Source organism: Canis lupus, chromosome 8 (assembly GCF_011100685.1).
Source record: "Canis lupus familiaris isolate Mischka breed German Shepherd chromosome 8, alternate assembly UU_Cfam_GSD_1.0, whole genome shotgun sequence".
NCBI classification, from domain to species: Eukaryota; Metazoa; Chordata; class Mammalia; order Carnivora; family Canidae; genus Canis; species Canis lupus.
Window position 1 is genome coordinate 13,953,602 of NC_049229.1, and position 22,496 is coordinate 13,976,097.

At 36.5% G+C, this 22,496-nt stretch overlaps 2 protein-coding genes across 4 annotated transcripts in view; one reads left to right on the forward strand and one right to left on the reverse strand.

Moving 5' to 3' along the window:
* The window catches only part of LOC608513, a 77,843-nt gene that overhangs the window by 24,879 nt on the left and 30,468 nt on the right, over nt 1-22,496 (reverse strand). The window contains exons 1-2 of one of the 3 annotated variants that reach the window (XM_038544487.1): nt 8,725-8,905; nt 4,089-4,298 (exon numbers count right to left, since the gene is read on the reverse strand). The exons of 1 other annotated variant lie outside the window; for it this stretch is intronic. Coding sequence is in view for 1 of the 2 variants with exons in the window: in XM_038544486.1 (XP_038400414.1) it covers nt 8,725-8,821 (97 nt within the window). In the remaining variant the exon portion in view is untranslated. Of the gene's footprint in view, nt 1-4,088; nt 4,299-8,724; nt 8,906-22,496 lie in introns of those variants that run through there. One more of the 3 variants, XM_038544486.1, reaches the window with a different exon arrangement.
* The window catches only part of SRP54 (signal recognition particle 54), a 36,934-nt gene continuing 23,758 nt past the window's right edge, over nt 9,321-22,496 (forward strand). The window contains 4 exon segments of the mRNA NM_001003272.1: nt 9,321-9,527; nt 14,413-14,549; nt 18,568-18,678; nt 21,655-21,746. Of these exon segments, the coding sequence (NP_001003272.1) occupies nt 18,601-18,678; nt 21,655-21,746 (170 nt within the window). The 5' untranslated portion in view covers nt 9,321-9,527; nt 14,413-14,549; nt 18,568-18,600.

The following is a 22,496-nucleotide window of genomic DNA, read 5'->3' on the forward strand; positions in this document are numbered from 1 at the left end:
ATTTTAAGCAACCATCATAAAAATGCTTTAATAAAGAATTATGAGTTTTCTTGTAACAAGTGAAAAAAAAATCTCGGCAAAGAAATGGAAGTTATAAATAATGAAATGGAAATTACAAAACTGAAAATAATCAATCATCCAAATTAAAAAAAAAGCTTGCTGGAAGGGCTTAATAGCAGAGATGACAGAGGACAGAACCACTGAACTTAAGGACAAGAGATAAAATTTACTCCAACTGAACAACACAGAGAAAAGACTGAATAAAAGGTAGTTGAACAGAGCCTTAGAGGTCTGTGGGTCAATACAAAAAGATGTAACTTTGGTATCAGAGTTGCATACGTGGAAGAAAGAGTGTGGGTCTGAAAAGCATGTGAAGAAATATAGCTAACCACCCTCCCCAAATGTGGTTTGTAAGAAGCTGAGAAACTCCAAAATAGGATAGACCCAAAGAAATACACAGAAAGACATATCATAATTAAACTTCGGAAAATAAAAGACAAGGAACAAATCTTAAAAGCAACCTGAGAAACGATTCATTAACTGTAGGCAAATATCAATTTGAACAACAGCAAATTTTTCATCTGAAACCATAGGAGCCAGAGGGAAGCACAACATTTTTCAAGTGCTGGAGAAAAAGGACTGTAAGCTGTGGAGTTTATATCTTTATGAAATTGTCCTTCAGAAATGAAGGGGAAATAAAGACATCCTCAGATGAGGAAAACTAAGAGAATTTGTTGCCAGCAGATTTACCCTTAAAGAATGGCTATAGGAAGTTCTCCAACAGAAAAGAAAGAGCAGAAGGTTTGGAACTTCAGAAAGGAAAGAACAGAATGGGTAAAACTAGAGTAGAATGGGTAAAAATAGAGTAGGTATGAAAGACTATCTTTTTGTCATTAGTTTCTTACAACATATTTGATGATTTAATAAAAATTTATGAAATCATCTGATATAGTGTTCAATGTATATTGAGGAATACATAAAACAATTCAATTTAAAAAGTGGTAAAGAGACCTAAATGGAAGTAAGATTTCAATACTTCACTCAAGTGATAAGCACTGATACCAGTAGATGGTGATGAGTTATGCGTATGTAACTACAAAGAAGAGCAATCACAAAGAAAACTATATACTCAGAAAAACAAAGAATTCTAAAACTAGTTCTAGTGATCTATAGGAAGGCAGTAACAGATTAACAGAGTAACAGATAACAGGTTATGAAACAGAAGGAACAAGCAGAAAACAAACAATAAGATGCCAGACTTAAGTTCTGACATAGTAATAATTAATTTTTTTAAAAGATTTTATTTATTTATTCATGAGAGACAGAGAGAGAGAGAGAGAGAGAGAGAGAGAGGCAGAGATACAGGCAGAGGGAGAAGCAGGCTCCACGCAGGCAGCCTACACGGGACTCCATCCTGGGTCTCCAGGACCACGCCCCGGGGCTGAAGGCAGGCGCTAAATGCTGAGTCCCCCAGGCTGAGTCCCACAGGCTGCCAGCAATAATTACTTTAAATGTAAATGCTCTAAATGTATCAATTAAAAGACAGAGATTGGCAAAGTAGATTTAAAAACACAACCCAATAGAAACTCACTTCAAACATAATGACATAGGAAGAATGAATATAAAAGGATAGAAAAAATACATTGTGCAAACTTAAAAAAAATGGTAGCGGCTATATTAATATGAGATAAAGTAGACTTGAAAGCAAAGGAAATTATTAGGAACAAATATAAATATTACATATTTATTAAAGGATCAATCTACCAAAGAACCATAGTTATCCTATGTGCATCAGTAAACAATAGCTTCAAAATACATGAAATAAAAACTGATAGATGTGAAGGCAGAAAGAGGCAAATTCACAATTATAGCTGAGGACTTTAAGGCCCCAATCTTAGCAACTGATAAACTACTGCGCAGAAAATTAGCAAAGATGTAAAACTGAAAAATATAATCGACTAACCAGATGTAACAGATATTTATAAAACACTCTACTAAATAAAGTGGAAAACACAGTTTTTTCCATAGAACGTTCACCAGGATAAATTATATCCTGGGTCATAAAACAAATAATAAAAAATTTAAAATAACTGAAGTTATGCAGAGTATCTGTTCTGACCATAATGGAATTAAATTGGAAATCAGTAACAGGTAAATCTCCAAACACTTGGAAATTAAAGAATACACTTTTAAACAATAATAGTTACAGTAATCAAGAGAGTGTGGTATGGTCAGGGAGAGATACGTAAAGCAATAGAATATAATAGAGAACTCAGAAACAGATCCACATAAGAATGCCCAACTGATTTTGATAGCCTTGTCAACAAATGGTGCTGGGAGAAATGGACATCGACACAGGGATAAAAATGAACTTCAACCTAAACTTCACACCTTATGCAAAAGTTAACTTGGATCAAAGAATTAAATGCAAAAGACAAAACCAAAGTTCTCAAAGAAAACTACAACACAGAACTTGACACTAATATAGTGGTGTATAATTTTTAAAGAGGAAAAAAAATGGGAGAAAATCTTTGAGATGTAGAGCTAGACAAAGTTCTTAAAGTTGACTCAAAAAAGGAAAAGTGAGGGGCTCCTGGGTGGCTCAGTGGTTGAGTGTCTGCCTTTGGCTCAGGTTGTGATCCTGGGGTCCTGGGATCGGGTCGCATCTTGCTCCCCGAGGGGAGCCTGCTTCTCCCTCTGTTATATCTCTGCCTCTCTGTGTCTCTCATGAATAAATAAATAAAATCTTTAAAAACAACAAAACAAAAAAGTTAAAGTGAATACATTGGACCTCATCAATATTAAAAACTTCTGCTTTTAAAAACTGTGTTAAGAGGAGGAACAAATTACAGACTGGAAGAAAATATTTGCAAACTACATATATGACAAAGGGCTTATATCTGAAATGTATATAGAACTCTCAAAATGATACAAAAAAATACAATTAAAAAAGGGTAAGAGACATGAACAAGCATTTTATCAAAGAGGATATTCAAATGGCAAATAAACACTTAAACAAAAAAAGGTCAACATCATTAGGGAAATGGAAATTAAAACCCACTACAAAATTAACAGAATGGTTAAATAAAAAAATACTGATAAACAAAATGCTAGTGAGGATGCAGAGAAATTGGATTACTCATATATTGTTTGTATAAATGTAAAATGGTGTAGCAAGTCTGGAAAACAGTTTGGCAGTTTCTGTAAAACTAAAAATGCACTTACCATATGACTCAGCAATTGCACTCTCGAATATTATCACAGAGAAATGAAAACTTATGTTAAACAAAAATCTGCACGTGAATGTTCAAGTATGTTATTTGTAAGAAAGGCTTGACCAGACTAGGCATTTCAGAGGCTTCTTTACTCACATGCCTAATGCCAAGGCTAGGATGGCAAGAACAGTTACAACCTGGTTGGGTATCTTGCTCTCCATAGGATAGGTGGGAATACCTGACAGTTTGACAATCTCAAGGCAAACTGTATACATTTGGTTAGCTTCTTCAGACCAAGCATTCCAAGAAACAGAAAGTCGAAGTTGCCAGTTTCTTAAATCCTGGATCCAAAACTGACAAAGTGTAACTTCTGCTATATTCTATTAGCCAAAGCTTTCACAGAGCACATCCAGATTCAAAGGCTGAGGATACAGATAAGATCTCTCATGGAACAAGGATTAAGGAGCTTGCGGCCATTTCCAAAAGACAGCTTTATAAAAATAGAATTCATATACAATAAACTGTACATATTTAAAGTGTAGAATTACATAAATTTGATGTATGCAGACATGAAACCATCACTTATGATCAAGATAGTGGACATATCTGTCACTCCCAAGTATTTCCTCTTGCCCATCTGTAATCCTTCTCCTCTCCAACCCCTCCACTCACTCAGCTGCCAGAGACCTATTTTCTGTCACTACAGATTAGTTTGCATTTTTTAGTTTTAAATAAATGAAATTATATAGTTTTTTTTAGTATGCTTTCTTTCAGTATAATTTAAACATGCCATTGTGCAAGTAACTTCTTTCCATTTGTTTGCCAAGTAGTATTCTATTATAAAAATATATTACAAATTGTTTCTCCATTTACCTGTTCCTAACTGAAATGCCTCCCTCCTCTTTTTCTTCCGTATTGTACTGGCCAGAAGCTGTATTATGATGCTGGATAGTAGTAATGAGTGCACATTCTTGTCATTTCTGAATTTAGGGGAAAGAACTCAGTCTTTCACCATTAAGTATGAGGTTAGCTGTAGATTTTTCACAGATGCCCATTATCAGGTTGAGAATGTTCTCTTCTAGTCTGATGAGAGTTGTTATCAGGAAGAGATGTTAGATGTTGTCTAATGCTTTTCCTGGTCTATTGAGATAATAATATAGTTTTTTTTTTTTTACTTAACATGGTGAATTACATTGATTTTTAAATGTTAAACCAACAATACATCCTTGGGATAAACCTACTTGTTTATGATGTGCTATTCTTTTTATATATCATCCCCATTTTTAATACACAACAGTATGTTAAAGTACAAAAATACTTTAGAGAAAAGTATAATTGTTTCTTTTTGTTTAATGGAAAAATTTTTAAGAGGTACCAACTAAAAAGAAAAAGAGGTACCAGTACATCTGCTCAGTACATCTTTTTAGTTTTTGAAAAATCAATCTATTTTTGTTGCCTCATATAATTGATAACTTTCATAAATTCACATGGTTTCAATAAAGACTGGAATATCTTTGTTATACTGATACTTCCTCAGTGGTAATGCAATATGGACTGGCACAGTATGCCATCTGACAATGTATCTAGAAACCAGGCGTGGCTTTTTAGATTTGTAGGAATTTCAAAGAACTTCTAAAAGCTCTGTAGCTGCTGCTCACAAATGTATCCAATTTTGGTCAGGGAAGATATACTTAAAATACTTCTAAAAGTATTTTAAAATAGTTTGAAGCTTCTAAAAGCTTCTAGTCACCTACTGTTACCTTTTTTTAAGCATTAAATGATTTTTGATGATTTTATTATTTTTCTTAAAGCAAACCCTAATCTTCTATCTTTTGTAACTTGATTCTTAATAGAAACTCTTATGGGCTGTGGGCCGGACTTCCTCATTTGTATCTGCATGTCCAAGACAAAGTCAGAGGCTTCAGAATAGCATTTGTTAACAGATAGCTGTCCATATATATATATATATATATATATATATATATATATAAAATTTATTTTATTTATTAAATAAATTTAATTATATATATATAATTTATTTATTTTATTTATTTACTTATTTATTTTTTAACTAGGCTCCACGTGCAGTGTGGAGCCTAACATAGGGCATGAACCCATGATCCTGAGATCAAGACCTGAGCTGAGATCAAGAGTTAGTCGCTTAACCAACTGAGCCACCCAGGTGCCCCTCAATATATTTTTTAATATGCTTCTTAGGGATCCCACTTGCAGTTCTGGCTCTTTGCTCTCTTCACTTAATGGATTGCAGTCACTCTCCTACACTTTGAAATCTAGATCAAGAGCCCACTTTATATACATATAGGAAATAGAAGAGAACAGATGTTCTGCCACAAGATCAGAATCAATCAGCTGAGGTCCTGCTGTATTTTACTTTTATTTATTTTTGGGGGTGGGTGGATGGGTATCTTTGCGAGCTTTGCCTCTCAGACTTGATTCATCCTTCCTATATTAATGTTTGTTTCCTCATTTTTGGCCTAAGCTGTATCAAGGTAAAATGTAGCCTCCTGTTTTTATTTCTTCTATATCTTCAGTTTATCAGGCATTGACATGTGCTTGGCTCTGCCCTGGCCCAAGCTTCTGGTTCTAGCAGCCCCATTCTAAATGACCCCAGGTCTTGGTAGGATAATCCCACTATCCCTTCAGAGATCAAGAATATTCTTCTTTTTCTGTATCTAAAATTATTGTGATTTTACCTATAATGCTTTTTAGTTTCAATAAACTCCATAAAACTCAAAACTAAAGTCAAACTCAATGCCTATTGTTGTCTCTTGCTATTCCATTAAATGGTAAAAAAATTCAAGGAGAAGGGAATCCCTGGGTGGTACAGCGGTTTGGCACCTGCCTTTGGCCCAGGGCCCGATCCTGGAGACCTGGGATCAAATCCCATGTCAGGCTCCCGGTGCATGGAGCCTGCTTCTCCCTCTGTCTGTGCCTCTGCCTCTCTCTCTCTCTCTCCCTGTGTGACTATCATAAATAAATAAAATTTTTAAAAAAATTCAAGGAGAATTACAATTATTAAAGGTCTAAGGAAATGTCAGGCAAGTACTTAATACTAGAGATAGAAGATAATTTGTTTTTCATAGAAGGACACTACTTAGGAAAATAACTGGAAGAACTTTTTGTGCCCTATTTAGAGCCACCTCATAAAAAGGTATACTACGGTTCAACTCGGGAAGATGAGAAAGTTGTGGTGATAGTGATGATGGTTGCATAATGTAAATGTATGTAATGCCACTGCACTGTATACTTAAAAACAGCTTAAAATGGGGATCCCTGGGTGGCTCAGCGGTTTAGCGCCTGCCTTTGGCCCAGGGTTCGATCCTGGAGTCCCGGGATAGAGTCCTGCGACGGGCTCCTGGCATGGAGCCTGCTTCTCCCTCTGCCTGTGTCTCTGCCTCTTTCTCTCTATCATAAATAAATAAATAAATAAATAAATAAACAAACAAACAAACAAATAAATAAATCTTTTAAAAAAAACAGCTTAAAATGGTAAATTTTATGCTATGTGTATTTTACCACCTAAAAAATGGTGTACTAATAAGTTGCTTTTTAAGATTTATGTTAAAACACTCTTTTAAGCAAAGGGACACCCTCATTTCTTTTTAGATTACAATTTTTTTTAATTTTTTAAAGATTTTATTTATTCATAAGAGATAGAGAGAGAGGTAGAGACACAGGCAGAGAGAGAAGCAGGCTCCACGCAGAGAGCCGGAAGTGGGACTCAATCCTGGTACTCCAGGATCACATATTTTGAGCCCAAGGCAGACGTTCAACTGCTGAGCCATCCAGGGTCCCGACATCCTCATTTCTGAAAATACTCACGTTAATAAACATTCGCAGAAACTGAGATTATTTCTTTTTTTTTTCTTTTTAAAATTTTATTTATTTATTCATGATAGAAAGAGAGAGAGAGAGAGAGAGAGAGAGAGAGAGGCAGAGGGAGAAGCAGGCTTCACGCAGGGAGCCCGACACGGGACTCAATCCCGGGGCTCCAGGATCACGCCCCGGGCCAAAGGCAGATGGTGAACCGCGGAGCCACCCAGGGATTCCCCTGAGACTTTTTCTAAATCACTTAACAAAATCCATGAACTTCTCGGACTAACGGATATGCTGCAGAAAGAGCTTTTTAAGAAAGTAAAAGGGTACTTTTTAGCCATTGCTATTGGGTCTTGTTACAAAATTATCATCCAAAACATGCTTAGAAGTTTTCCTGATTTTGAAAAATGGAGTTCTTAAATGATGCCTCTAAAACTGGAGATTTTGATTACAAATGGTTCCACAAAACCAAAATCTTGAGGGCAAGGGTATTTTAATAATTGTGCAATTGCCAGAACCAGGCAGTAGGTGGCATTTTTGTAGGTACTCAGCGTTTTTGGAATAAAAGATCCTGAGCTGAGGAATACAGAAAAAAAAAACGGAAATTAGCACGTTTTAAAATCAATTGGGATATGATCAATAAAACTGGCAATACAAGGTTTAAATGAAGAGACAGAAGACTCAGCAATTCCTATCCTGAATCTTGTTATGTTTAAGTATGAAGCTGCCTGTCTGGTTTTCTCTACTTTTCCAGGCTAAACTTCACTATCAGCTGCTCAAGTTAATTTCAGTTTGGCATCTTAGCTAAAATGATTCTCCCCAATGGGTAATAATACCCTAACCTACTGATTGACGCTAACATCATAAAGAAAGAGAGTTCTAGGCAGATGTTTGGAAGTCATTAGCACACAGGAATATTTCAAGTCCTGAGTCTGGAAGAAAATAAACACAAGATTCAACGTTTAGGAATACAGAGGTTCGGCATAGCTCCCAAACAAGGAATACCTTATTTTTTCGTGTTTCACCAGGCCTCAATTTGCCAAAACAGATCTAACCATTCTTCAATAAGCAGACCTAATCGCTACATCTTTTCGACTCTAACTTGTGCTTTTTAGTAACACTTAATAATCAAAGTCTTGTCTCCCCCTTCTCTCTCCCTGGAAAAACTGCTATCAAATTGATGATTCACTTTAAATTTGAGAAAATAAATCCATTAGCTACAGGTGAGCTTGCTTGCAGGGTAAAAGCTTCCTGCTCCACAGACTGAAACTTATTTTGCAATGTGCTTTTTTCAGGTAGTATCTTTACTGAAAATCACAAGCTTGTGGGAGTAATAGGGACCAGGGGGAGGGCCAGGGTGGGGGTGGGGACGAAACACCCCTCTCCTTTTCCTTCGAAAAGGGTTAGGCACAAGGAGCCTCTAGTGGCTTGTCTGAAGTCTGCAGCTCAATCACAAACAACCTAGGGCCAGGTCTTCCCGCACCCAATTCCAAACTGGACTCTGAAGCTGCTACGGTTTGAGATGTGCCCCCCACAACCTCTCCTATAGCCGAGCAGGGACCAGCACAGCGACCCCTAGGAGGCCGAAGCCTCACCCTGTCTTAAGTCCCCAAGGTCAGCGGCCACGGCACATCCTGGCCCCAACCGCCTGCGCCTGGCGCTGGTCGCTTACGGGTAGTTCGCATCCACTCAATCAGCGCTGGGAGGTCTGCCGGAGCCACCGTACGCAGCAGCTGCAGGACTGCTCCCCGAGCCGAGCGGAATTCCATGTTGAAGCACAAAACAGCGCAGGGGAAGGTTCGCAACGCGCACGCGCAGGCAGAGACCGGTCCCCACGCCAGATCCGACGCCGCGGAACCCGCCCCCCCCCCCCCCCCGAGCTGCGAAATCCCTAAGCCCCGCCCCCTCGTCCAGTTCTCAAGTGCTCCTGGGGAGGAATCCCTACTCAATTGCACCATCTCATCCTTCCCCTCTTAGCGGGCAGGGCACAGCGTAACCACTTTTTCTTAAAGTGACTGATGCCGGAACTCTTTCCTGAGATCGCATCCCTAGAGGGCATCCTATCTTGTCACTTTGCTGTCGCAGTGATGGAGCGCTAGGAAACGGAATGTCAGAAAGCTAGTCGAGGCAAAGAAACATCTCAATAAACCTTTTCGGTAAAAGCACTGAAAGAACGCGGCAGGTGCCCCGGAAGCGGAAGTGTATCCTTTTCATGAAAGGCTGGACTTCGCGGAGTGGTGACGTTTCCTCATTGGGCGGAAGGTTCGGTGGCAATCGTCGGTCCTCCAGCTGGTGGGAGTTGGCGTCGCTGTGCTGGGCGCTGGAGCCCTAGTTTGTATAGTTTGGGAAGTCGGGCTTTGGAGTCGCACCTGTCTGTCTGACCCCTGCTTTCCTTGGTTTCCTTCCACGTTGCGGGGGCCTCGCGAAAGACTCCCCGGCCCCTTTGGGCCGCAGCGGTAGCGGTGCTTTTTTGCGGTAAGTGTCTTGCTTTTTCCCGCCCCCGACTAGGGACTGGCAGCTAGGGGCAGCCTCAGCCCTGCTTGGGGGCTAGAGACTCCGGAGAGAGTCGGCCACCGGCTCTCGTCACCGAGACTGAGGTGCATTGGCTCTCTTTCATCTCGCGTGCTTCATCAGAAGTTTTATTAAAAGATGCACCGTGACCCTTTTAAGTTGTTTTTAGGTTTACCCGAGCCAAAGTAGGTGTAGGCAATTAACAGGCCTGACACTCTGCTTTGCTCTTTCGGTCAAGACTTTAGATGCGGCTACTTTTCCGAAAACCTTTCAGCGTGTACCAGATTTTATTTTTCCCGTGTCCCTTGTGCTTAATACATTGCCCTGCGTGTAGTACGCGTTCAGTAAATGAATAAGGGGTATCCGTTCAGTGCCAGTGAGGACTTCACCATTGGCCATTTCTTGAAACTCTTTCTGCTGTTGGCTTTCTTGATGCTCTTCTCACCTAGTTCCTCCATAATGCTTAATTCAACAGAATATTTACTTATTCCTATCTATAAGGATACAGAAACGAATTACACAAACCTTGTCATCGAGGAGCTAACAGTACAGTGAAAGGCACATAAATACACGTTGAAGCACGATGAGTAATGAAAAACTCTAGTAAAGTATAAAGAGCTGGGAGAGCGCTGGGAACATAGATGAGAGTCCTCCTTGGGAGTTTTGGGCCCCTGAGCAAGTTGCTATTCCAGTCCAGCTTCAGTTTCCTCAACTATCTAACAAGCTCATTATGGGGATGAAAGATTAGGGGACCTGTTTCGTGCAGTGCCTAGAATATAGCAATGTTGGTGCCAAAGGAGAAAGGAATTATTTCTCTCAAAACTCTTTCTCTTGATATTTTCATGTGGTCACTTAGTATTTTCTAATTTAATTAAAAATATCTTCAAGCCTTCTTTCTTTTTTTTATTTTTTAAAGATTTATATATTTATGATAGACATAGAGAGAGGAGGGGAGAGGCAGAGACACAGGCAGAGGGAGAAGCAGGCTCCACGCAGGGAGCCCGACGCGGGACCCGATCCTGGGACTCCAGGATCGCGCGCTGGGCCAAAGGCAGGCGCTAAACCGCTGAACCACCCAGGGATTCCCCAAGCCTTCTTTCAAACAGATTATTCCTCTCACTCCACCTAACTGGAAATTCTAGACCTGCCACTGGAATTTAGTAAGATAAATGGTAGCTTAAAAACAAAACTGATTTTCTTCTGTATGCCTTTGGAGAGTGAAAGGAATTAGTAAGGGCTTCTATCCCTCCCCCCCCCTTTTTTTTTTGCCATCCTATGGTCTTTCATAAGCTCTCCTTGAGAATTTTCATCTACATCCATGGTTTCCATAGCATTATCTTTGTATGCTAACCATTTCCAAGCTTCTCTAACTTTTTTTTCCCCTGTAACTTTTGTCTCATAAGTGATATAGTTCTTTAGTTTCTGCAAATTCAATAGGTCCAAACCCAAATTTACTACCTCCACTTTCCTGTTTTTTTTTTCATTATTATATCATACATATGAGTTTTGACTCCTTGTTTCTACCTGAATTTTGTAATATTTGTATGTTCAATTTTAAAACAATAATAAAATGAATGCCTATGTGCTCACTATCCATCTTTAGTAGGACATTACAAGGTATTATAGTAGATGTGCTCAAAATCTCAATTTGGTAGAACATGACAAATACAAGTGCAATATTACAAAACCTTAAAACTTCTTGAACTTTTATTCTGTTAACTCTTTAACTTTCAAACCAGCTTCTCTTTTTTGTCTTCCATTCATTGGTTAATGGTATCCCTGGCCATCTGGTTACTGTTGGAAACCTTGGAGTCACTTTTGCCTTTTGTTTCTCCTTCATTTTCCACAACTATTTAGTCATTGAGTCCAGTAGCTTCTGCTGTCTGGGCTTGACTTGAGCCATTCTGCTTCCCTGGTTCAAGCCCATAGGTCTCCACTAGACTTTGGGAGTATGATTAGTATATGTAGCCTCCTTGCTCCCAAGTTTTTCTCCCTTCAGTGTATTGCTACATTGACTCTAATTTTTAAATTATGGAACAGATTTTTTCTTTCCCTTGTTTCCTTTGAGGAGTATTGCTTCATGCACTGATTATTAAGCCTGGCTGCACTTCAGTATAGCCAGTGAAAATTTCCAAAGTGTAGATGCCTTATTTCACTCTCCTAATCAAGAATGTAGAAGAGGCCACTTCCCCTGAAATCTTTTGATTTTACTATCCTTGGAGATTCTGATTGAATATTTAACTTTCAGCTGATAGGTGTTAGCTACATGTAGCTGAAATAACATATTCCTCCTCTTCCATGTTTTCAGTCTATGTTTTTATCAATTTCTGGACAAACTATTTCCATGGAATTCTTTTGACTTTGTTTTAATCTTGGTAACAGTTTACATAAAGATTCTTGTTATGATTGATCTGATAGCCAATAAAGTATCTTAAATGATTCTCATTGATTTTGAGTTACTACCCTTTGTTGCTAATTGATTTTTTGGTATACCTTTTCTGCTATCAAACTATGAAATGTTGTATTGGTTTTTTTAATACTAAAAGGAGTCTTAAAATTTGGAAACCGATTATTTTAATGAAGAGAGAATTTCCTGATACTTTTTGACATAATTGAGTATAACCTTTGGTGCAAAATTAAAGCAGATAAGTCAGTGGTAGTATGATGTATAATTTTTCTTCTGAAGTTTTTTTTTTTTTTTGTCTTCTGAAGTTAAGAGAGCAGTCTTGCTTGTGTTAAATTGATGTAATTTATTGATTTGGAGTTAGAACTTTTCTCATGCTGGAAAAATTCCTGGAACACAGTAGGTGTTTAATGAATGAATAGCTAAATGAATTCAAGTGGCATTTCCATTTCAGTCCTCAGTAGAATAGCACTGTAATTCTCACAAGGGAGCACTCTGAAAAATAATTTTCCCTTTGATCCAAAAAATAATAGTCTCAGTCATTACCAAAGATTTGGAAATTACAAAACGATATAAATTAAAAAATAAAGTTTACTAGTTGTTCATCATCCAGAAATAACAAATATTATTATTTCCTAATAGTTTTATTGAAATAAAGTTCACGTATCATACAGTTCACCTAAAGCATACAATTCAGTAGTTTTTAGTGTATTTACAGAGTTGTGAACCATCACCACAATCAATTTTAGAACATTTTAATCACTCCATGAAGAAACTCCATACCCATTAACAATCACTCCACATTTTCTCCCAACTCCCATGCCCTAAGCAACTATTAATCCACTTTCTATCTCTATAGATTTACTTCTGGACATTTCATATAAGTGTAATCATAGAGTATGTCACTGGTTTCTTTCATGTAGCATAATGTTTTCAGTATTTGTCCACGTTGTAGCATGTATTAGTACTTCATTGCTTTTTATTATCACATATTCCATTTTATGGATATTTGTGGATGTGTGTCTTACTTTCTCTTGGATGTACCTAGGAGTGGAATTGCTGGGTCATATACAGTAACTCTGTATTTAACATTTTGAAGAATTGCCAAGCTGTTTCCAAAAGGATGTGCCATTTTACATTCCTGCCAGCACTGTATGAGGGTTCTGATTTCTCTACTTCCTTAACATTTGTTATGTCTTTTTAACTATAGCCATTCTAGTGTGTGTGAAGTAATATCTGATTGTGCCTTTGATTTATATTTCCCTGGAGGCTAATGTTATTTTTTGATATTTGTTCATGGGCAAAAATGGATTATACTATATGCAGTTTTGTATTCTGCTTTTTGCACTTAAGCATGTTTTTAGCATTAGCAAGCATATTTACAAAAGAATTTCCCTCATTACTGCTTCCTTTTCACTCTCCCAAATCATAATTTTTGTGAAAACTTGCCTAAATTATATACATAGGAAACAAAATCTATAGGAACGTATACCAAATTGTTACTGATGGTTATCAGGGGACAAGGGTGTGAGATTAGGGGAATTATATTTTCTACCTTTAGTATTTCTGTAATGTTTGGATTTTTACAATGAACATGTATGCTCCTGTAATCACAAAACATAAATTATTATGAATTATTTCCTTGGAGGACTAAGATTCAGAATGAAAAAATATTCATAAATTTAAAAGTCATAATTAATATTATATTGTTATTCAGAAATAATAATTTTAGCAAATGTGTCTAAGCTACTTTGTTAAATAAATTTACTTTTCTGTTATGCTAGACTATGAATACATATACCGTATGGTATTTAAATATATATGCTCTTATTTAGTATTATAGTCAGGAAAGCAAGTATTGGTTTGGGCTATTGATTAGTTTATGGAAAGATATTTAATGTAGAATTTAATTTTCTAAAGGTATTTACTACTAATAATATATTTATTTAGTGTTTTGGTCTAATATTGACCCAATAAGTTAGTTACTGACTTAGAAGGGCTTAGAAGAACTTTTTTTTTTTTTTTAGAAGAACTTTTTTATAAGGCTTTTCCTTGAAATCTCTGGTTATTAGGATCTGTTTATATAACCACAGACCAGGCAAAAAGTTCTGACAGGAATATTTATGATTGTTTATATAGAAGAAAGTGGCTTTTTGGACACTCCAGCTTATGTTGAATAGTAGAATTACAGGTACGTGTAATTGGCACCAAAGATTCCTGGGGTAGCTCCTAGGTAGTGGGACAGAACTTCAGTAGAGTTGTTAAGAAAATTTCCAATTTACTTCAGATAATACTATAGGGAGAGCCAGTTGGTATTATTCAAGAAAGCAAGGGAGTTAATATTGTAGGCGCTTGCAGACAGTTTTATACTTATTGTCTCATTTAACCCTCACAACATCCCTTCAGGGTCACTACCTTGATAATGGTATTATCTCCATTTTGCAGGTGAGGAAAGTAAGGCTCAGAGAGATTAAGTAACTTGCCCAAAGTAACACAGCCAGTATGTAACAGAGCTGGGATTTGAATCCAAGTCTGTCAGACTCCCAAGCCCATGCTCTTTCCAGTACTTCACACTGCAGCAGGTAAGTATGATACTTGGCCTTGTGCTTACCTTATCAGTGCACCATAGACTTGGGCCTGTTTCCATTGCCTCACTATCCAACTCCTCTTAGAGTCCTGTTAGAACATGTGATTTGGACATAGCTCAGTCCTTAGACATCCTGATTGCAATGTCCTTATCAGTTCTTTCTGGACATTGCAACTGTTCTTCCTTGAAGAGAAGTGTGCATTTTTGCTTTCAAAATATAATTTCCTCTCTTGTAATACAGCAATTCGTCCCAGAGTTTGCCAGCAGGGGTATTCAGCCCTATTTTTTAAAGCCTCATTCATACTATAGGAACTGTGACTGTGTAGCCAGGGGACTGTGGAAGTTATTTTGTATTTGTTTTTGTTTTTGGTAGGGAACTCCATTCTCTAACCTGCTTAAATCATAAAATTGTTGTGAGGGTGGAATGAAATAATAGATATTAAACTGTATGAAGTACTATACAGTAATTTACCCTTCAGCCTTTCCAGCAGCCCCATCTAAGTAGAGAGTCCTCTTGTGAAATTCTAGTATACACTGATTTACTTCTGTTAATCTTTTTAGTTGAACAAGAGAATTTTGAGCAAGTGTTCTTGAATTGTAAATTACTCCAATTTGAGATAATAGGGTTAATAATATTAAAAAAGATGTTTTGTATTTTAGTGTGCATATTAGATCAAGGTGTAGTTAATTTTTAAGAATGGCATTGGAATTTTTTTTAGGAAAATTCTAAAAAGTTATAATAAGTAATGGCAAATGGATACTAATTGTACAATATCAATTATCTAGGTCATTGACTTTGCTTTAATTTCATTGGTTTATATTAGTGGTCTTAAAAGATATTTGTAAGGCCTTTCATACTTTGGTTTCTGTCTTGCTTTATTCCTAAAATCTTAAATACATTCATAAAGTTCATTTTTAATAAGGGTTCAGTATATAACTCTGAGGATACGTAAAGCAATGAGCTCACAGGAGAGAGCAAAAGAGGCAGAAGTCCCTGCTCTCATGCAGTTTACATTTCAGTATACTGAATACAGCCACAAACAGTATAAGTAAATCATGTGTTATTTGGTAATGGGACAATGAGAAAAAATAAAGGGAATGGAGGTTGTGATTTTAAACAAGTAATTAGCAAAGGCCTTATTGAGAATCTGCATCTAGACAACAACTGAAGGAGATGAGGGAGGGAACTGTCTTCCTCTTGACAGCCTGGGGAAGATTGTGCTAGCCAATACAAAGGCCCTGAGGTGGTGATGTGCAGCATCAACAGTAAGGAGGTCAATGTGATTAAACTGGAGAGAGAGAGAGAGAGTGTGTGTGTGTGTGTGTGTGTGTGTGTATTTGGGAGTGCTTTACAGTCCATTTTGCATTTTGAGGCCTTTACCTCTCCCTGAAATAGGAAGTCATTGAGGTTTTGAGGAGAATACTAATACCAGAGCTTTCAAAAACCCATCCTTGGAAATTGCACAGAAAATACTGTATAAATAAAGGGTATAATTAGATACCATTATTCCTCTACTGAAATGCAAGTTTTTATAATCAGGCAAATAAAAAAATTTGCTGCCAATAAATACTTATATAAGGAAAAATGTATTAGAAAACTTCACAGAAGTTTTTTTAGTTTAAAGGATCTGGTAAATGTGGGAAAATAGGTTTATTTTTAAGAGTTAACTAGTATAGCTTTTTAATATGGAGGGTGATGTGTTTATGACAGGATCTCTAACAGTAAATTATGGTGTCATAATTAGGATTGTATTGCTCTTGGTAACACAGTGGTAAAGGAGATGAACTGAGACATCTAACTCTTATTTTTTACCTCAAGAATATTTACTTAAGCAATAATAATTTAGTATAATGAGTACGGGATAAGAAAAAAAAGTGCTGGAAGTAGTTCATCTTTCGGGTGAAGTAACCATGTAACTATAAACAATTTATGGTAAGCATATTTTTTTCAATTCCATCAAGTGTTGATAATAATTTTTTAGGTTCTAAATTACCTAGTTTTGCCTGAGTAGAAGTGTAGTGTTAAATTTAGTATATGTGCTGCCGAAGCGAGCACTGTAGTGTTTAATTTAGACTTCATCCTGGAACATCTCTTTATCAGTGATAGGTCCTTGAGTGCATTTACTTTCCTGCTTCTGACTCTCCTCATCCCCTCTTTTTCTATGTTGAATGAGTCAGCAGTTTTGTCCTTCTGTTTCTCTTATTTTTAATCTCCTACATACTTTCTATATAGGAATCTAGTGTAGATTATTTTAGTTGACTAAATTTGGAAGAGTTATTATTAAAATCATTTTGAACAATGAACTTTTCTGCTGGTTTTGCTTATACCAGACAATTGATACTTAACTTGGTTTCAGAGCTCTTTACAACCTGTATTTCCTTTTAATTAGATAGCCTACTGTTCTGCCTAGAATATTTTATTTACTGTCTCCCAAATAATACATACTTGATCATCTCTAAGTCCATACGTAATGTGTATGTAAGGTATAGTATGTCCCAAGCTTTTCTGTCTCCATTTCTGCTAATGCAATATCATCTTCTTCAAAATCCTTTTTGTTGTCTTCTTCACCTATCCACGTTCTACTTCTATTTCAGGATCAAATTCATATTCAGACTTCTCTGTAAAGCCTGTTCTGTCTACTTCAGCCTGTTTTTTCTTCCTCTGAATTTTTACAGAAGTAATCATTGGCAGTTGATCATAAAGTTTTATTGTTAGCTTCAAACTGGTACATAACTGTTATTAGTCAAGGGTCTCCTCAGAAACAGAACAATAGGATACACACATTTATAAAAAATTTATTACAAGGAATTGGTTCATGTGATCATGGAGGCTGACAAATTCCAAGATCCTCCATCTTGGCAAGTTGGGAGACCCAGGAGAACTGAGGGAATGGTGTAGTTCCATTTTGAAGACTGGCAGGCTTGAGACCTTAGGAAGAGCTGATATTTTGTTTGAACCTGAAGGTAGGAAGAAGCTGATGGCCCAGTTTGAAGGCAGTTAGGCAAAAGGAATTCTCTTAGTATTTATTTTGCTGCACATTCATGTACCTTGTCTTGCCAGTTAGTAGATAAGCAATGTGAGGCCAGGGACTATGTGTCATATTTGCTTGCTTACCACCCATACTCCTTGTATGGTACAAGGACTTAGATGTAGTAGGTACATCTACATACTTTATTAAAACCATAACGTTTTAGAGCTAGAAAGGGCCTTTGAGGTTCTCTTGTTTTAAGGGTTGGGGAGTCAAGAACAGCTTTAAATTAGGAAAATTAGTAATATACTCCTTTCCTTGGTGATTGGAAGAGTAAACCAAGGTAATGTAATATGTATGAAAAGTGAAGTGTCTGATTACTTAAAACTTTTTTTTGGCTTAGAGCATGAATCAAAATAGTTTACAAAGTTCTTTTTTTTTTTTTTTAATTTTATTTATTTATGATAGTCACAGAGAGAGAGAGAGAGAGAGGCAGAGACATAGGCAGAGGGAGAAGCAGGCTCCATGCACCGGGAACCCGACATGGGATTCGATCCCGGGTCTCCAGGATCGCGCCCTGGGCCAAAGGCAGGCGCCAAACCGCTGCGCCACCCAGGGATCCCTACAAAGTTCTTTAATGTGATAAATTAGACAATAATTCTGAGTGGAGATTTCACTTTTTTCCTTCTCTTATTCATATTCACACGTATGTCCAAAATGTCCATGTTCACATTCATGTCCAGCTTTGAGGTTATATCAATATTTCCTCAAAGCATATTATTATCTGATCTATTAAATTTGCCAATTTGTATAGAATATTCCAGTTAGGTATTCAAACATAAGGCATCATAATCAAGTGGTAATTTTAGCTTTTGGACATGCCTATATTGAAACTGGAGGTTGAGGTTATATAAGTTGCAGTTACAGTATCTAAACATTAAAGTACTTTAATTTGAACTCAAACCCTCTTCTTTAGAAGTCTTCAATTATGGGAACTGGTATTGATTATTTTCAAATGTTTTTGTTTAATTTTTTTCCTTCTAGATTTTCTTGTAATCACATCTTAAAGCCTTCAAGATGGTACTAGCAGACCTTGGAAGAAAAATAACATCAGCATTACGCTCATTGAGCAATGCCACCATTATCAATGAAGAGGTATGTAAAAATGTGTGAAAGATATGTGATTGCACATCATTACTAGCACTGGGGAGATAAATTTTTAGTAATCTCTACATTTATATTTGTTTGGATGTAGATTTAATAACTAGGTAAAAACTTAAAACTTGATAAAACTAGTGTTTTTTATTGAGTTGACCATGTTACTGTTTAGCTTTCTATAAAGAATTATGAAAAGGGAAACAAAAAAAAAGCCCTGAATCTTAACTAACATGTAAAAATGACATAAATTTTATGTTCTGAAAATGCCTTAGATATGGAGATATACTTTTTCTTTCTCTCTTGACATAGGCCTAAAATGCCAGTGTCCTGCTTCTTACTTTTTGAGTAGGCATGTGTAGGCATCACACATTTTTCTCCTTCACTTTTATTTAGCACTCTCATAAAGGCTAGTATCTTCATGTTGTCTACTTTGATTCATTTTCTCTGAAATCTTCACTCAGTTTTGTTTTGTTTAGATTTTGTAAGCTGACTCCTTATATGGTATCTGAAATACTCTTCCTCCTGGCTTTCTTGTTTTAAATTTAAAATATTTCTTTCTGGGCAGCCCGGTGGCTCAGCAGTTTAGCGCCGCCTTCAGCCCAGGGCGTGATCCTGGAGACCTGGGATCGAGTCCTACGTCGGGCTCCCTGCATGGAGCCTGCTTCTCCCTCTGTCTGTGTCTCTGCCTCCCTCCCTCTCTCTCTCTCTCTCTCTCTCTCTCTCCCTCTCTCCCTCCTGTCTGTGTATTCTCATGAATAAATAAATTAAATCTTTAAAAAATATATATATATATACATATATATTTCTTTCTGAAAAAAATAAAATATTTCTTTGTCATTTTCCCCCCAAAATCTAGTATCTTAATGATTTGTCAATTGAAAAAGTTGAGAGTCCACAAGTATACTTTATATTTTGTGGTTCTAATAGGATAGTACTGTAACTGGTTTTAGAAGACCTTGTTTAGCAACCCACTTAGTAGCTTGTAATAGAAATTTGGGCAAGTCAACTTGGGATTTCTTAATGTATAAAATTAGAAAATAGACTACCTTACAAGATGGTTTTAAGGATCAAATGAAATAATAGTTAAAAGTACTTTCTAGGGACATCTGGGTGGCTCAATTGGTTAAGCATCTGACTCTTGATTTCAGCTCAGGTCATGATGTTAAGGTCATGAGATTAAGCCCTGTGTCAGGCTCTATGCTGGGTGTGGGGCCTGCTTGGGATTCTCTCCCTCTGCCCTCCCCACTCTTCTCTCTCTCTCTCTCTAAGGAAAAAAAAAAAGTACTTTCTAACTTGGAGGTCTGGAAAAAAAATTTTTTTTTTAATTAAAAAAATGTTATTCCAGTGTAGTTAACATACAGTGCTATATTAATTTCAGGTGTACAGTACAGTGATTCAACAGTTCTGTGCATTACTTAGTGCTTACTGAAAAAAATAATGCAGAATTTGTATCAATATTTTTAACAAGCTAAAGGAATTTAATAATTTGGGACCATCTTTGAGTTCAGTTAGTCCAGCCTCTCAGTTAACAGCAAAAGAAAAGTCAGTTTCACACGTTTATTTATCAGAAGAACCAGGATTAGTATCTTTTTTTCTAATTCCCTATCCAGGGCTTTTTCTAATAATTATTATTAATTGATAAATCGTAGCTTAAGCCATTGTATAGTCTTTGGAATTCAGGATAAATAAAACAACGGCTTTCCAAACAGTTTTTTCCTATTGTATAACCTTTATGCTGTTTATGTTTATATTAGAGAAAAAAGAAACCAGGGAGAAGAACTTGGTGGGAAGTAGAGTAATAGCTGTTGCTTGAATTGGCAACTTCTCTGCTCTTAGTACTGTGCTGCTAGGGAATTAATAAGAAGAAATCCCTCTAATGAAAAATCAGTTTTTGTCAGACCCCTTTAAGGAGAGATAGATCTGATAAACTTCTGTAGCATGTATGAAGTGAGTTGAAGATGGAAATTATTCAAGAAATATTCCAGGGCCTACATTTTTTTTTTTTTTTAAGATTTTATTTTTGAGTAACCTCAATACCCAGTGTGGGACTTGAACTCATAACCTAGAGATCAAGATTCACATGCTATTACTGACTGAGCCAGCCAGGTACCTGAGGGCCTACATTTTGCAGACTTTTTGCTGGCACCAGGGATACAGCAGTGACAAAACAGACTAAAATCCCTGCCGTCATGGAGCTTACAATTTAATGTGTAAATACTTACTTACATGAGCAACAGAAGCCTCATTTTTTTTTTTTTTTTTTTTTTTTTTAAGACTTTATGACCTTTTAACCAAAGTCCCGGGGCACCTGGGTGGCTCAGTGGTTGAGCATCTGCCTTTGGCTCAGGGCATGATCCTGGGGGGAGCCTGCCCTCCCCTCTGCTTATGTCTCTGCCTCTCTATCTGCATCTCTCATGAATAAATAAATAAAATCTTTAAAAAAAAAAACACCAAAGTACCTTATAACTCAGCAAATATGTGATGATAGTTATTAAGGGAGGATAGTTTTCTTTTCAACTTTGTTCTTCTGCTCCTGCTCTGAGTGGAAATAGTAAGACTGCTAGGTCAGACCAGGTCATTTTCTTTTGTTAATTTTCTCCTGGTAGTCAAATTAAGCAGATATTGTGAATATAAAGTGCTGTGTATCAGCAACAGAAGGTGTTCAATGGTAACATCCATTGTGTAATAACTTTCTTTGGCTTGCATATTGCCTTTACTGTTGTCACTTCAATATAGGAATAAAATTGTGATAATACATGGTTAAATAAAACTGAGTGTAAGATCTTATTTTGATAAAACGATTAGACATTTGATAAGATTACCTCTCTGAGGCTAATTGAAAAAATTTTTTCTCTAGCAGTGTAGTATTGTTTTTATTAAGCTATGGTAGTATATGATGACTGATCAGCCATTATTTTTATACAATCGAAATGATACACTGGGAGTGTTGAATTTTTATGTATTTATTTGCAGGTATTAAATGCCATGCTAAAAGAAGTATGTACAGCATTACTGGAAGCAGATGTTAATATTAAACTAGTGAAGCAACTAAGAGAAAATGTAAAGTAAGTTAAATTAACCAGGTAAAAAACAGGCAAACTAAACTTAGTTTACTGGGATGAAGAGCTAATTAGAAAAGTCTGCTATATCATGAAAGTTTCTGCTATACAGCATTTGAAAAGAATAGAACTCATGTTGCACGACTGTGTTTATATAGTATATTTCCATAATGATGTTTCAAAGAATAAACTACATGTGGCTTTCATTTAATTATGGATTTCTTTCCATTTTACTACTCTTTTATTTGGATGGATTTAATCATATGCAGTATAGTGTTTTAATATAAAAGCCTTTTAACAGTTCTTCATAGAAAAGTACCTTTTTATCCTCTTCAGGTCTAAAGTGACATTAATCAGCCTCCTTCATTATTGGAGAATTGTATTCATTCTTGTTCTCTTTATGGCTTTTCTGTCCATATTTGAATGAATAAATACTATGTGTCATTTCAGTTATTGTATTCTTTGGGAGAGGTACTGACTGGGGCAGGGCACGTAGAGTAACACAGGCACCTTAATTAACTGCTTGAATCCTAGCCCTTGTCATGTTCAGGCCATTTCTCCTTTTCGTACTGTTAGACTGGGTAATAAATACCTAACTACTAGCATTTAAACATTTACAACTAGAGAAAGTAATCCTATTTTTTTGCTGTGTGTAAAGATGCATAAAATACATATGCTGTAAAAATAAAATTAATACTTTGCAGTGATACAAGGACAAATTAATATTTAGTCTTTCAAAAGAAAGCCTTGAAAACT